Genomic DNA, 16,744 nt, shown 5'->3' on the forward strand with positions numbered 1-16,744 from the left:
AATGTATTTTTATTCCAAATAAAATAAATAATTTTACACTTTATTAAACAGAAAATATGTGTTAACATATTAACAACTGTTAAAACGTGTTAACATATTCACACTATAAATTTGCTTACGAAATTTAAAAAAGACTAGTTTTTTAAGGTTAAAAAATCTTGTTAACCAGAAAAAAAATTATTTAATACTGTTGTTAAAAAATACATTTGCAATTAAAAATTTTTTTTTTTAGATTTTTTTTTAATATTGGCTCTTTTTAAATATTAATAACATTAATAATAACCAATTACACTTTATGATTTTTTTAATAATTTTTTTAATGCAAAAAATTTTAACTTAAATTAGATTACGTTTTTATTTTTAAAACAATGTTATATGTATTTTATTAAATTACTAACATATTTTATTAATTTCCACTGTTTATTTTTGGAAACATTGGACCATAATACCATGACTTTGTTGTTTACATTTCTATCCTTGTAAATATAAAAAACCTTCTAACTAAAACTGTAACAGTTTTAATAAATCGTTCTTTTAGATAATGAATACTTTAGCTATCAGCAAATTTGTAATTGCATCTGCAAGATGGAAGTTGATTTCAACAAATTATTTTCCTTATTACAAAAATATCACTCGACCAATTTCATTTTGCATTCGTAATGAACATAATAAACAGCTTATATTTTCTCCACAATTTTTAAAACAAGATCTTAAGCAGCCCAAGAACTTTTCAGATTTTGACCGAGGTTTTCATACAAGCAATGCACTTTATCAAAAAGAAAACCAAGATAAGGAAAACGATAAAGAAAATAAAAAAAAAATGATATTTTACTCTATTGCTACATCATCATTTATGATTGGATTTAGTTTATGGCTTCTATATGAATTATTTCCGAAAAATAAAATTGGTGAGACATTTTGTTAAGTTGTTTTATTAGATTTAGTGCATTCTATTTTTTGCTTCAAATGTCATTTGAAACATGAATTTTAAACGTTAAATCAAATTTATATATGGTAATCTTCCAACTTTTATAGAAAACCCTACAGATTATTCAGCAGTAACTTGGGATCAATTTGTGAATACTATTTTGATATCTGGAGAAGTAAAGAAAATTTTTGTGAATCCTGATGACAGTCATAAGGCTTTTGTTCAACTTCACCCTAATGCTAAACTGAATGGAACAAGGGTTAAGTTTTTTCTTAATAATTGTGCTTACCTTAATTTGTCTTTTTATGCGATGTGCCAAAATATAATTGAAAAACTGTGACAAAAAAACCCAAGTATATAAAAATTAAACATATGTAACATTAAATTAAAAAAAAACAAATTTATTATTGTATTAAAAATGTTGCATTTTTTTACTATACCTTATGCTGTAAAACTGGTAAAGAAAGTTCTCTAAGCTTGTTTATTTGTTAACTTCACATATTAACTCTATTCTACTGAACATGTTATCTGATAACTATACAATCTGTTATATGCTTGAATTTGTTTTATTTTAAAGACTCGTTACAAGATGATAGTTAATTTAAAAGACAACAGACAACTTGAAAACATGTTAAGAAAAGAAGAAAATAGACTCAGGATTGACCCTTTACAAAGCATAGAAGTGCAGTAAGTGGTTAACAACTATTAAGCTACCTATTTATTACTTTAAATTGGCCCAAAAATAATTTTTTAGCTTTTTGCCAATGTATTATAAGATTGTTTAAAATATTAAATCCACTCAAATGTTAATATTTTGTCCAGATACTTAGAAAAAGGTGCACCCTCTTTAGGCCTACTTTTATTGATGCTTGCTATGCTAGTAACTCCTCTTTTGGCAATGCCATATGTATTTGGCAAGGTTAGTATTGCTTTACAATATAAAATTTAATGTATGTGATAGTGTTGTATGACTTATGATTTGAATTTTAGTTTGTTAACTTGAATAAATATATTTGACTAAAAAAAAGTAAGCCTTTATCGTAAACTTATTTATTTGTATGAATATACATTCAAGGTTAAAAAAACTTACCTTCAAAGATTATATTACGTTTAGGGTGGCAAAAATATTATGAAAAATAATGAACAGGTGATGTCTAAAATGGGTTTAGTACCAGAAAAAATTCTTGTGAAAAAAACTGGAATTAGATTTCGTAATGTTGCTGGTTTACATGAGGCAAAACAAGAAGTTAAAGAATTTGTTGATTTTTTAAAGGTCCAAAATGTTTTTACATAATTTTAATTGGTTTGAAATATTAGCATTTTGTAAAAAGATATATAATTTTATATTTTATGTTATATTTATAAAATAGAATTCGAAAAAATATACAAAGCTTGGAGCAAAATTACCTAGAGGTTGTTTGCTTTCCGGGCCACCTGGTGTTGGAAAAACATTACTTGCAAAAGCGTTGGCAACGGAAGCTGGTGTACCATTCATTCCCAAGGCTGGATCAGATTTTGTGGAGCTCATCGGAGGTCTTGGTGCTAAACGCATTCGGCAATTGTTTGAAGTAGGAAAACTTTATGGTAGTTTCAATGTTTAAGAAAAACTAAAAAAATGATAATTTTTTTTTGCTTTTTCGTAGACAGCAAGAAAAAATTCTCCTTCTATTATATATATTGATGAACTGGATGCCATAGGTAATAAGCCAACAAAAAATGTCTTGTATGATTTTATTGTTTAAAACTTAACATAAAGTAGTTTAATGCAAGTTAAAATATTACATGCACTAAATGTAAATAAAGTTTAGCTACTTTTAGGCAAGCATTTTTTTAATTGGTTTCATCTTTTAAATTTTAACTTTTTACATGTAAACTGTTACATCACCTTTTAAATACTCTAATTTAATCTTGCTAAATAGGAAAAGAAAGACATAAAGGTAGTGGGGGAAGGATGGAGAGTGCAAACCGAGAATCGGACCAAACTTTAAACCAGATCCTTGTTGAAATGGATGGGATGCTAAGCAGCAAACACCAAGTTATTATTCTAGCTTCAACCAACAGAGCTGACCTCCTAGACAAGGTTACCACAACAGTTTTAAGTGTAATAAATGAACTGTAAAGTCGTGTAGATTATCTTGAGCTACTATTTGTAATCAAGTTATTGGAACACTTGCTTTTACTACATTGGGTCCTAGCTAGATCCCCTTGCTCTTATGCTGTAGCGCCTATTAGTAATCAGCAGCTTAGTTATTGAGCAGTTATAATTTATTGTATTCCAAACCACCATCATTAACTGAGGGTTAAGTAACAAATGTTACTTTATGTTAAGGTTGTTAAACTTTCTACAGGATATTTAAATAGAAAAAAAAAATTTTAAATTTACTTTTAAGGCATTGTTACGTCCTGGTAGATTTGATCGAATCATAGAAATTGGCCTTCCTAATGTAAAGGAGCGCATGGAGATACTTGAACTTCATCTTAAACAATTAAAGTTGGATGGTCACCACTCTCAATTTCAGGCGAAGCTGGCAAATTTGACCCCTGGAATGTCTGGTAAATAAATACAAAGAAATATTATATTCAACCCATATTTATTTGGCAGTTTAATTTTTTATTAAAGTCCTGAATTTTAGAGAAACACACCTATTTGAACTTGTCTACATCACAACATATGATAATAATAAAACACTCCTAAATAAAACATCAACTTTGTTGTTAAACAAATGTATTGCTAAACAATAACACAAAGTATCCTATAGTAATAAAAAAATGGGCTGTAAGTAAATTATTAATATTTGCTTAAACATAATGCCTCAAACTTAAATATAGCTACTTAGGATAGACGTCAAAAAAACAGTTTATATTTGTAAATAAACTTGCCATTTTTTTTAATGTTGCCTCATTTGTGGCAAAACTTGTTATTTATTTTATCTTTAAAAACAGATATATCTTGTAGGAGCTGATTTGGCAAATATCTGCAATGAGGCAGCGATTTATGCAGCTCGGCAGAATGATGAATGTGTGGAGGAGCATCATCTAGATTATGCTGTAGAAAGAGTAATTGCTGGTAATTATACATTCATATTCTTATTTTATTAGGCATTTTTAGGCTATAAAATATCATGCATAAAAATGATTTAACTTCAGTTTGTCTTTCTGTTTTTTTTGCTTACGTAAGTGATGGCCTGAATTGTTTTAGTAAGGTATATACTTGTTTTAAAACTGATAGTTTAATCCCCACTGCTCTCATACTGTAGCGCTCTTCAGTAAGGGGCTATAAATGGTATGAACTTCTGCTGAGCCAGCACTTAATCAGCGGCATAATTACCTGGAAATTATAATCTCTATAATATCCCAAACTGCTAAAGGCAACTCGATACTGCGTCGGAGTAACTGAAGTTACTCTAAGTTTAGGACAAATATTAACCTTCCCACATCGAGGATAAAAATATATACCTAAAAATAAGGTGAAGTATAATCAGGCTAAATACAATTCAGGGAACGAAATAACGGGTCGCTATTCGCTAAAAGCGAATCGTTTTTTAAAATTAGCGAATCGTTTTTTACAAATATATTAGAAATAGCAAATCAACCAAAAAAGGTTAAGGCAATAATAAAACTTCGTGTGTATTTGTGTATTTTTACGATATATTTTAAACCGGTTTAGACTAATTTAATTACATCAACATAATCCTGCGTAAATGTAGGTTACTATAGGGCATTTAATAACAATAACTTTCCATATTTTGGCAATGCGTAAATTTCGCTCCCGAGTTCGTTTAGTTGTTGCGCAATTTTTTAAATATATAACACAGCTTTAAAGTAATCAAAAATGTTTCGTTTTTCGTGCGAAATATTCTTAACGATTGTTTAAAAATACGTTACATTTTAAAAATGCCACGCAACTCGTTAAGTGTTACAAAAAAACGAAGATTATAACTTGAACCTAATAATTGCTCTAAAAATGCGACCTCATTTTTAGCGAATCGTTTTTTAAACGTTAATTCGTACCTTGCAATTACCACATAAAAAGTTATTTGTAAACAAAAAAGCTTAAAATAAAATTTAAAGGGGCTCCAAGGTCATCGACCTCTGTTTCACCGGAGGAAAGAAAAGTTGTTGCTGTGCACGAGTCCGGTCATGCTCTGATTGGTTGGTTACTGGAGCACACAGATGCACTTGCCAAGGTGACAATTATTCCGAGGACAAAATCAGCTCTTGGTTTTACAAGAACAATTCCGAACGATCGATATTTACACACCCCTGAACAGGTTATTTCTAGTACAAATTGGAGTTCAGAAATTGGTTATTGTCATTAGCAAGAGTTTTATGATAAAAAAATAGAGTTTAAGTATTTTTTTAAATAATTTTTGAAAACTAAACAGAATGCTCAGATATCCAAACTTAAAAAAGGGATAGAAGTTACAATAATATTTTTTGTAGAAAAAAATTTCGATATATTTTAAAAAGATTTTTTTTTGTTGGTAGATGTTTGATAACATGTGTATGTTGTTGGGTGGCAGAGCAGCAGAAAATATAGTGTTTGGTCGAGTTACTCAAGGAGCTCAAAATGATTTGGAAAAAGTTACAACAATGGCAAACTCACAAGTTAGTTGCAACTCAAATCAAGTTTTTAAAATAAATTTTTTAATTCTTATATTAGGTTTGATGTATTTTTATAACTAAAACCGAAAGCCCTAGATACCCTTTTAAATACTTTATTATCGTTTTCGAATTTAGGTAAAATATCTGGGATTTAACGAAAAAGTTGGAAATTTATCTTTTCCACAAAACCCAAACCCAACAGTCAAGCCATATAGTAAAGCTTTAGAAGCTATTATGGACCAGGTATATATTTTATTTTAATAAATATTTTTTTTACTTGGATTCAATTTTAAATGGATTAATTTATGTTCCCAATATATTTTTATTGTGTTCCCAATATATATTTTTTTATATATATATAGATTTGTCCACTAAGCTTTAATGTTTATAGATTTTATTTATTTTTTATTTTAAATAAAGGAGGTGAATTTGCTTATTAAAAAAGCGTACACTAAAGCGGAAGAAGTATTACGAAATAATCGTAGTTTACTAGACAAACTAGCCGGCGAGCTATTTTCCCAAGAAACCCTTGGATATGATGATATCGTAAATATCATCGGCCCCCCAAAATACCCCAACAAAAAACAGGTAATTTCCCTCTTTTCTGTTTTAAAAAATATTTATAATTGTCATTATTGTTTTTAATTAAATTTATAATTGTCATAATTACCAATTTAAATGTTAATTAAAAAAAATTTTTTAGGTTATAAAAGTTAGTACTGGGCCATCGTCATAACCGGAAATCGTCATACCACATTTTTATCTAAAATTAATAAAGGAGATTCCATTAAAAGTCTTGTCTCAATAAGCTAGAAAACGAATTTTTCCCTCCTTGATGCGATTTAAACTCGACAGAATTTTGTTCACTGTGATTTTAGTTGTTGGAACAGGAAATCGTAAATTTTCGTTATATCGCCAATAAATTGCTGGTGCTTCGTAGTATAATAAATACTTCGTCTAATAGTACGTTATACTTCTGAATAACAGCCGGTTTGCCAGAAAAAAAGTCGTACTTGTAAGGATGTAGATATAAATACAAATACATGGCACCACAGCATTGTATTTGTTATTTAAATGTCTATTGTTAGACATTATAGTACTTAGTTGTGCCATAAAGATAAAGCCCATCTATTTGTTAGCCCCTCACAGTGAATTTCAAATACGTTTAAAAAACTTAAAAATTAGGCCTTAATTAGGTAAGTATTTAAATCACACCGTATTTTTTAACCTAAAGGCGACACAAAATTGCCTAAAACTATTTGACCAGAAACATTTTCAAAAAGGTCGCCCTTGTTTACGTGAGTCATTCACTGTAAAAATGACGTTCGAATTTCAATCTACGTCGTGTTTAATGAAAATGTGACTACAAACCAGGAGCAATTAAGTTTGATTAAATTGTAATGAGAATTGACCGTACGATGGTTACATAAATAAACTTAAGCTAAAATCATACAAATTCGTCAGAGCGTAGACAACAGATCCAGAAAAATTTCGATTGTCCGCAGTATTTATAGATCTAGAACAACAATAAGTTAGCTCGCTACGTAAAAAAACGTCAGAATAATGAAATCACAGGAAACTCGAAAACAACATATTGCTACCGTAGCTGTTATCAGTATATAAAGCTGTATTTAAAACATATGTGTTTAGGCATGGTAGACGTGATAACTAAATAAGTTTATAAAATATTTAATAACAGTACTTTACGTGTAGGAATTTTAAGTAGTTCACTTTAGTAAGGCTAATAAATTTTTAATGTAGTTAAATTTATATCCATTGCCTAAGGCAGATAATCTTTTTTTAAAAGTTGTATTTATAAATGACTATAAGTATAGCTAAACCACTTAAAACACGTGTTCTAGGCTATAACGTTAAAGATATTAAATTAAAACTAAAGAATATATTTGTTTTATCAGTCATAGGTGATATGTTTATACAAAGAATAACATGTTTGTTTTTTAGGTAAAAAATGTGTGAATTAAAATATCTACTTGCTATATTATTTTTAACAACTGTGTATATAGATATCGCGTTTTGTGAAGGTAAGATAAAAACAAACCACAGCTTGTTATTATTCATTTTAAAATACAAAGCAAGCCTGTCAATATGTGTTGCAATAAAATAGATTAGGTAAAATTTTGTTTAGGTCTGCAGAAACGACAAACCCGGCCATTACGAAACTCTTCGGGTAGCTCAATGCCAATGAACAATGCGTTGCAAAGGAATTGTACTGCTGGGTCAGGCTTGTTTTTGTGTCTAGATGGTAGTGGCTGTGTTCAAGAGGATTTTTATTGTGATAATCGGCCTGACTGCCCGGATAGAAGCGACGAAATAGGTTGTAAAGCCAAAACCAATACGTGCTTGCCATGGCAGCTGACCTGCCAAAATGGCTCTTGCGACAATGCTTCTTTTCAGGTAATAAATGTGGATTATAAGAATAGTATAGAGCAATTCGAAGCTAATCTTAAGCATACTTAATATATTTTAATTTCTAAACCTTTCTATAAATTTTAGTGCGATAACGGAAAATGCATCAAATTAGGATTTGCTTGCAATCGTCGAGATAATTGTGGGGATAGATCAGATGAGATGAGAGCAATTCCAGGTTTAAAATGCATATTTGGAAGTTTAACTGATACGTGTGTACTACCACAACGTTATGTAAATCGGCCACACCAAAGACCTTTATGTAAAGACGATGGAGACACATGCGTTAATAGAAACGGAGAATTTAACTGTTTCGAGTGTTTGGATAAACGCCTATTGATATCCCAAAGACAGGTAATTAAAATGTTTTGTAAAGCATGTTGTTGCAAATAAGCTAGTTATATAAAAAATGTTTTGCTATCTTGTAATTATTTAGAGCAATTTTTGCCCTTTTGTGGATATTGTGACCAAACTGTATTTTTTGTTTTTATAGCTTTGTGATGGGGTATTCGATTGCGAAGATCTTTCTGATGAATGTTTATGCGAAAACAGCACAGTGCCTGTTATCTGCTCAAATATTTGCTTAGGTGGCAGTGGAAACGATTGTCGGAAGGGGACGTTCATGTGCGGTGACAACCTACAATACGAGGCCAGAATTCCGGACGTTTGCGACCGAAAAGTGGATTGCCCTAACGGAGTAGATGAGCAATACTGCCGAAAATTTGCATCTAACATCGTAATCGAGTGCGCTGGTAACCAACGAAACGACAAGAACCTAACAGCGTATGTGTGTGACGGGCGACCAGAGTGCTATGACTACTCGGATGAATGTGGTGCAGGCTGTGAAACGGAAGCCCCGTTTTGCGTCTTTCAAAGTATGCTTGAAAGCAACGACCATCTTGTTGTACAGTGTGACAATAGATTTGATCTTACAGTTGAGGCTGTTTGTGATGGATTGTGGTCGCCGTGCGAGCCCAGAATAGAGGCCGAAGAAGTTGGTTGCGAAAGTCGCTTCTACTGCGTTACTGATTCTAGAGTGTTTATTAGTATTGATAAGTCTCTAAGATGTAATGGCTACATTGATTGTGAAGACGGGTCAGACGAAATTGGCTGTGATCGATTTTACTGTGAAACAGGGGAGCGCCCATTCTCTGTTCCGAACAGTTTTGTATTTGATGATTTTAGAGACTGTGAGGATGGCAGCGATGAATGTCCTATGTCGTTAGACGAAAACTCTATTTCTTCAAGAAGCGAACTTATCGCTAATCCCTTTCTTAGAGGGTGGCTTTGGCTTATGGCAATCGCTGGCATTATTGGAAACGTTTACGTTATTATAAAAACTTTTTCAAAATATAAAAAGCTAAATGCTTCAAGTCCAATCGCTCAGGTCAACCATTTTTTAATATTCAATCTAGCGATTGCCGATATTCTCATGGCGTTTTATCTTATTATTCTTGCCAGTTATTCTGTAATATATTCAGGAACGTACTGTTATGAAGATGAATTATGGAGGACAGGTAAGATGTGTGGTGCAATGGGAGCTCTTTCAGTAATTGCAAGCGAGGCTTCCGTGTTTGTCTTAACTGTATTAACCGGGGTTCGCTTGTACTCCGTGTTTTTCCCCGTACAATCAAGGCACATTAAAATCGTACACGTTTTGCCCGCTACCATTGTTGCATGGGGACTTGCGGCTACGTTGGCTATACTACCCCTTTCTTCGCTTCTATTTGAAGTGGTCACGGCAGGTGCTTGGTTACCTAGTAAGTTTTTCACCTCAACAATGGTAACCAGAGATCAAGCAATGCAATTTAGTGATGAAATTGGCGTGTTTACTCCTAACATTACAACTTTAGTAACAAGGCCAAATCAGGACTTGCCTTGGTCCAATATAATCCTGTATTTAAAAACAAACAACCCCGCTAATTCGATTCGAGGCCTTTTTGGTTTTTATTCGATAAACGGTGTTTGTCTTTCAAAGTTGTTTGTGACAAGACGTGAGCCTGGTTGGCAATTTACAATTACTGTGATCTCTATCAACCTAATTCTGTTCTTTTTTGTCGCTGGGGCTTATTTTGCAATTTATAAGCGATCTTCCAATAGTATAACTTCGAGAACAAAAAAGGATAGAAATTCACGTATGCAGGTGACCCACCGTTAATTTACTTTTACCGTTAGTTTACTTATGTTTTTGTTTTCATAATTAAGAACTCTAAATATGTTATTTTTAGTATAAAATCATCAAACTTGTTGCCACTGATTTTGCTTGTTGGATACCTATCTGTGTTATGGCATTTGTTCACTTTTCCGAAGTTGCAAATCTTAGTGGTGGACTTTCTTATGTTATCACTGCCGTGGTTTTGTTGCCAATCAACAGCGTTCTTAATCCTCTGCTTTACTCAAATAGTTTTGAAAAGCTATGGGCAAAATCGAAGCCCGCTAGGGCATGGCTTAGCAAAATAGTTCAACGAACAAAAGGCAAGGGTTGTTGTTCACATGATACTACAACAAAGGTCCAACTAAACGCGAAAAATAATGTCTCTGAACCACAATCAACCTACACAACATCTATTTAAATCTTTAGATTAAACGATTTTTTAATTATTGTCAATTTTTTGCACTTCTATTTTCTGCAATTACCTGTTTTATATTTATTGATTTTGTGTTTTAACCTAATGGCTTATTTTTTTCTTTTACCTTTTTATTTATGTGTTAAAATAGTACTACATTTTATTAACAAATAGGCTGTTTCGAAAAATGCAAGAGTACATTAAGTGTTACGGTTAAAATATATAAATAAAGGGCAAAGCAATGTTATTTTAGCGTAAAAAAGTTAATGGAATACAGAGAAAATTTTAAAAGTTACAGATTAATTTTTTTTAAATAAAACGTTTATTTTTTTTAAAAAGTAAGGCAAATTTTAACTAGTTTGATATATTTATCAACAATTGTAAAACTTAAGTTACAAATTTGTAATGTTTATTTATCTAAGCTTATTTTTTTACTTAGTTAATAAATATGTTTAAATATTATTAATAAAAAATTTTAATTTTTTGCAGAAACTTTTGGCAACACCAAAATCTCTAGTTCTAAGGTTATTTTTATAAAAAAATTTGTACTATAGTCTGCAGATTTAGTTAAGCAAGAATTGCTTTAAAAAGGGAAATTTCGATTTATTTTAAAATACAAGAACGTAAAAGTTTTTTATGTAGTGCGTATATTATGTTTTCACAGATATAATTGGTACATAACTAAATGTAAATGACCACACGCAAACATGTCAGAATTTCAATACAGAATTCGCAAAGGATGTGTTGACGATTGTGTTCATATCTTGAAAATGATAAAGGGACTTGCAATTGCTGAAAATATGGAAGATCAATGTGATATGACAGTTGAAAAATTAAAGGAAGATGGTTTTGGTCCAGACCCACAATATCATTGCTTAGTTGCAGAAACAGATTTTGAAAATACAAAAGAAATTATCGGATATTCTATTTTTGTATACACTTTTAACTCATATAAGGGAGAAAAAGAAGTTTACATTGAAGATATTTATGTAAAGGAAAATTTTAGAAGGGGTGGAATTGCAATTGATTTTGTGAATAATGTATGTACGATTGCTCTGGATAATAATTGCAAACGATGTGCCCTTGCCTCTCTCAGTTGGAACGAACCTGCTATGAATTTATACAAAAAATTAAAAATGGTCGACAAAACTGAACAATTTGGTTTAACATTTTATCAATTTGAAAAAGATGCGATTAACACTATGGCAAAATTTCGACTATAAGCCATACAAATATTTAATATTATTATGCTATTTTTTTAATTTAATTGGTGCATTAATATTTTTTTTTAATATATCGGTTAGGGTGTTATGGTTTAATGTTATATATTTATCTATACATTTTTTGCTGTATTTGTAAAGTATATAGCTATGCAAAGCCCGTGTTAGTTTATAGGCTAGCAATTCAATTCATATGGATTTTCAATATTTTTTTTATCAATTGCCAGATTGTAGGTTTCAATATTTAAAATGAATAGTGAACATAGTGACAACGATATAAGAAAAAGAAAGCTTGGTGGCGATTCTGCAAAAGAGGTTAGTTTGATTTTTAAGCAATTCGTTATTTAAAAACAAAAACTTGTTAAGGTGTCAAAAATCTGTATTGGTTATATACATTGCTAAGTAGACCATTTCTATTGACTTTTTATATTGTTAATGAACTGTAGGATGGAGATCATAATAGCGATTCAGCATCGGGAGAGGCTCCGAAACCTCCAGCAAAACCTTCGGATGAAACCCCAGAGTTTATGAAAGAGGCTTTAAAAGTATTACCTATCTAACTTTTACCAAACCAATAACTACTTAAAAATGTTAAAGTGAAACTAGGTGTCAATATTAATTATTTATTAACATATAAAAGTGTGTTAAAATGACCTATATTAGTATATAGGTATAGCTTTTTTTTAAAAACCAGAATTTATTTTTTATAAATACCAAACAGTACTATTAACAGTTTTATTTATACCAGGATTTATCACCGAGATGGAGAAATTGGTGGATTCGAGGCTGGTTTTCAATTCTAATGATTGCTTTCTTTTGTGTTCTAATTTATTTCGGACCTTTTGCTTTCTTGCTTACTGTGAGTACTACAACATTTTTTTTAATAATCTACAATTTTTTTGAAAAATATTTGACTGGGTGAGCTAATTTAATAATAACTTTTTTAGGTGATTGTATGCCAGGTCAAATGCTTCCATGAAATTATTTCAATAGGTTATCAAGTAAGTTTATAGTCTAGTTCAAGACCTAATTCTTTATTAAAAGTTCAAATTATGAACAAATTTTTTTAAAGGTTTACAAATCGTACGATCTACCCTGGTTTCGAACAATCAGTTGGTATTTCTTGCTGTGTTCCAACTATTTCTTTTATGGGGAAACATTGGCTGAATACTTTTCAGCTTTTATTCAAAGTGAAGTAATGACATTTTTTTAATTTAAAATCAATTTTTTAGGATTATTTTTGTTTGTGAGAAAAAGAGTGAGGGCTAAAATTAAATCATTATTTATTTATAGAATTACATGATGTTTCTTGCCAAGTACCACAGAATGATCTCATTGATGCTTTATCTATTTGGTCTTATTATGTTTGTACTGAGCTTGAAAAAGAAGAATTATCGACTGCAATTTTTTATGGTAAATATTACAAAAACTGTCCCTTTCAAAAAGATCATGTTACATTTTTTAGCAAGTATGTTTTTTCAACATATTAAAATTCCAATTTTAATTAATTTATTAAAGATCCCATTTTTACATTTAACTGAGTTAAAGTTTGTTTAAATGCCAATTTAACAATGAATTTCTTTTTAAATAATTTTTATAATATTTATTAGTTTGGATGGACCCATGTTACACTACTTATTATAGTGACACAATCTCTGTTGGGAATGCAAAACATGATGCAAGGTCTAATTTGGCTTATCATACCTCTATCTATGGTGATATGTAATGACATCATGGCTTATATTTGTGGATTCTTTTTTGGCAGAACACCTCTTATTAAGGTAGTTGCAAATAATTCTAAAGAAGTGTCTTTTTGGTGGGCTACTTATAGATTTTAAATTTGTTAATATAAGAAATGTCATCACATTTTAGAATCAATTAAAAGCTTTAAATATGATTAATTTATTGTTTTTTTTCTGATACATTTTTTATGATACAAGTATTATAATAAAATATTTTAAAATAATTATTTTTACAGCTTTCACCTAAGAAAACATGGGAAGGATTTATCGGAGGAGCTTTCTTTACAATATTGCTTGGTTGGTTTGTAAGTAACTCTTCTGCATTTATTTAAAATTTAAACAACATTTTCCTTACATGTTCAAAATTATAGAACAAAATATTTTGTTTGTTCTTTTAGATGTCTGGGTACTTGTCCCAGTTTTCCTATCTTATTTGCCCGAGTGAAATTTCTTCCAACTTTCGAGTTAAACTCGAATGCAATCCGCCAGCAAGTTTTATTCTGACCGAGTATTCTATTCCACTATTTATTCGAGTGTTCTTAAAATTGGTTAGTTAAAAAAATGCCTTGTTTAAAGTTTAACCAACAGTTTAACAAGCTATTAATTTTTGATTTTTGCTTAGGTTAAATTAGATCAGGCCACAATTCTGATCTACCCCTTCCAACTCCATGTACTATCAATCTCCTTGTTTGCTTCTTCAATTGCTCCTTTTGGTGGTTTCTTTGCAAGTGGATTCAAGAGAGCATTTAAAATTAAGGTATGCAATTTTTGAACTGGGTTTGACATCGTTGTATTTTTTTAGGCTTAACGAATGAAGTAATTTTTTATAGCTTTTAATATTACTTTAACTCAGCTATTCACTATGTAGAATATAGCCAAGCCCGGCATTGTGATTGTTATGCTTAAATAAGTTTAAACAAAAATTGTGTTTCAATTTTCTAATTAGGATTTTGGGGACACAATACCAGGTCATGGTGGATTGATGGATAGATTTGATTGTCAATATTTAATGGCAACATTTGTAAATGTTTACCTGTCAACTTTTATCAAGTGAGTTTACATATACTTAACATTAAAACCCAATTTTTACTATTACAACTAGTGTATTAAGAACTGTTATAAGGAATATTGTATTTTAAAATTGCTAATAAAAAAATTTTTGCTAGTTTTTAACTTATAAACATTAAACATTATTTGATTCATAGTTAGATTATCTTTTTAATTATGAAATAATGTGTTGGTTCACTAGGGTATACTGCTATGTCATTCTATAACTTAATACATCCTGTTGTCAATTTTTCTGCAAAATGCAAAAATGTAAAATATGCATTGCCATTTTAGGATGTCCTGTTATCACTTTACATTCTTAAAACGTATATTCAATTAAACTAAAATTTCAGAACATTTCTATAATATAGGGTATATTTCATTGGACATTTTTCCCTATATAATAGAGATATATGTATTTAAACGTTGTTGTATCTTTATAGGTTACCTACGCCCAACAAAATACTAACTTCCATCATGGCAATGAGTGCAGCAGACCAAATGTGTTTGTTTAACAGTTTAAGAGAGCATTTGACGTCACAGGTACATATCCAACCAAATGTCTAATAATAACTTTATAAATAACAGGAAATGGGTAAGCTTATGATTAATTCCATTATGCAATAGAAATTGTTGTTATGATATTAATGCCTGATGCACTAATACAAAACAAACAAGTTTTTGTTTCATTGTATACCATGAATAATATCAGTAATAAACAGGGCATATTTTAGGGCGAGATGGAGGCATAGCGATGAATTAAAAGATTCATGACCAACGACATGTTTCCTTTTACAAGCTAAGTTGTTGTTTTGATGTTCCATACTGAAAATATTCATCACACTTTTTAGTGTTGCCACTTTATAATTTTTAATATTTTGTATTTGGCTATTTTGTTCAACCCTGCTTAAACCAAAGCTTATCTGGGATTAAAACTGGTTGAAACCTTGTAAGCATCCTCAGTTGATTAAATATTCAGAAATTACATCTATTGGTAAATAGCTACTATAATATAAAAACTTGATTTATTTGCTTTCTTTTTGAACGGATAACATTTTTTTTTTCTTGAAACAACCTATCAATGATGTTTAAATGAAACTAAAGAAAAAAAATGTTATTTTATTTTAACCATTTGTATGTAGAGTAGTCACTGCATTGTTCTGTTTATATGCAAAAATGAGTCTAATAAATGTAAAATGTAAGCTTTTTATTTTAAAGTAATATTTAATATATCTTATTTGTTGATAGTGTTTTTAGTTTGTAAATAGGTTAACTGTTATTTTTTATAATTGTGTGTATATATATTATTTTGTTGTCTCCCCGCAGTAATTTGTAGCTTATTTGCTTAATGCACTTTTTTAAGACTGAAGCTGATAAAGAAATTGGTTTATGGATTATTTTATAGTCTGTGTTGTAAAATTACAGTTAACTAAAAATTTGCTGTTTTAAAAGCTTTGTGTCTATGTAAATAATTGGTGTGATGCTTCGGTTTTGTATATTGGGTGATAATTTGTGTGTAAGTGTATATAGTTATAACAAAAATAGTTTTAATAAAATATTATTTTGTAACATTGGAAATATTGTAAAATTAAAAAAAAAATGTTATTCCTTACATTTATATATTTAGTCAACACTTCCTAAATGTCATCTATTTTATTTTTGTTTTTTAGTTTGTATGTAAAATAGCTCTTTTTAATTGTAAAATTTTAAATAGAAAAAAATTTAAATGTATATAATTTTAGCTCTTTCAATAATTATGTTTGTTTATACACTGTTATGCATGTATATATTAAATCATAATTTGTATAATTTCCTTGTTTTGATATAATATTATTACGTGATTTTAATGTTTTTATTAAATTGTGAAACGTATAGGCTACCTTATCGGAAAGCCAAAACATTTAATTTTGCACGAAAACTAACGTAACTAAATAAATATTAAATAAAAATAAAACATTTTATCTTAGGTTTTAATCCAGTTTTATCAATTTCCAAAATGTCACAAGACTTCAATTTTTAAATAAAACAGGTAGTGTAATGGTTCGACCCGCTTTTCATGCAACAGTAGTTCAAAAAAAGGTTTTTTATTTAAAACGTGACCTAAACAAACAACCAACGAACTACTGAACTTTGTTTAGACACTTGAGTCCGCGTGATCGCTGACCTAACAAACGTTCTTGGATAATTTATTATTAAACAACTCCGGTA

The 16,744-nt window shown here is 29.9% G+C and overlaps 4 protein-coding genes across 5 annotated transcripts; all 4 read left to right on the top strand.

Moving 5' to 3' along the window:
• Positions 1-496: 496 nt before the first annotated feature.
• Positions 497-6,460, top strand: LOC145763984 (mitochondrial inner membrane m-AAA protease component paraplegin-like). The gene is made up of 15 exons (XM_082575543.1): positions 497-908; positions 1,036-1,187; positions 1,506-1,615; positions 1,751-1,847; positions 2,043-2,201; positions 2,299-2,496; positions 2,572-2,626; positions 2,848-3,008; positions 3,319-3,481; positions 3,885-3,995; positions 5,000-5,199; positions 5,417-5,536; positions 5,669-5,776; positions 5,954-6,121; positions 6,237-6,460. Exons 1-15 carry the CDS (start codon positions 542-544, stop codon positions 6,267-6,269), a joined length of 2,202 nt encoding a protein of 733 aa, XP_082431669.1. The 5' UTR covers positions 497-541; the 3' UTR covers positions 6,270-6,460.
• A 1,015-nt stretch (positions 6,461-7,475) lies between these two features.
• On the top strand, positions 7,476-10,756 carry LOC145750112 (uncharacterized). 2 transcript variants are annotated; one of them, XM_082566062.1, is made up of 5 exons: positions 7,476-7,575; positions 7,680-7,948; positions 8,048-8,314; positions 8,454-10,103; positions 10,189-10,756. In XM_082566062.1, exons 1-5 carry the CDS (start codon positions 7,503-7,505, stop codon positions 10,531-10,533), a joined length of 2,604 nt encoding a protein of 867 aa, XP_082422188.1. In that variant the 5' UTR covers positions 7,476-7,502; the 3' UTR covers positions 10,534-10,756. The 2 variants fall into 2 exon arrangements, with proteins under 2 accessions (XP_082422188.1, XP_082422195.1); XM_082566069.1 differs by having other exon boundaries at positions 7,494-7,575; positions 7,664-7,948.
• Positions 10,757-11,109: 353 nt separating this feature from the next.
• LOC145763805 (thialysine N-epsilon-acetyltransferase-like) lies at positions 11,110-11,975 on the top strand. Its single transcript, XM_082575331.1, has one exon. It carries the CDS (start codon positions 11,235-11,237, stop codon positions 11,748-11,750), a length of 516 nt encoding a protein of 171 aa, XP_082431457.1. The 5' UTR covers positions 11,110-11,234; the 3' UTR covers positions 11,751-11,975.
• LOC145763804 (phosphatidate cytidylyltransferase 2-like) lies at positions 11,973-16,477 on the top strand. The gene is made up of 13 exons (XM_082575330.1): positions 11,973-12,062; positions 12,194-12,292; positions 12,496-12,606; positions 12,695-12,748; positions 12,820-12,942; positions 13,041-13,160; positions 13,358-13,528; positions 13,726-13,794; positions 13,888-14,037; positions 14,112-14,246; positions 14,436-14,539; positions 14,980-15,079; positions 15,271-16,477. The coding sequence occupies exons 1-13, from the start codon at positions 11,997-11,999 to the stop codon at positions 15,286-15,288; spliced, it is 1,320 nt and encodes a 439-aa protein (XP_082431456.1). The 5' UTR covers positions 11,973-11,996; the 3' UTR covers positions 15,289-16,477.
• The last annotated feature ends 267 nt before the right edge of the window (positions 16,478-16,744 follow it).

Source organism: Corella eumyota, chromosome 1 (genome assembly GCF_963082875.1).
Source record: "Corella eumyota chromosome 1, kaCorEumy4.1, whole genome shotgun sequence".
NCBI classification, from domain to species: domain Eukaryota; kingdom Metazoa; phylum Chordata; class Ascidiacea; order Phlebobranchia; family Corellidae; genus Corella; species Corella eumyota.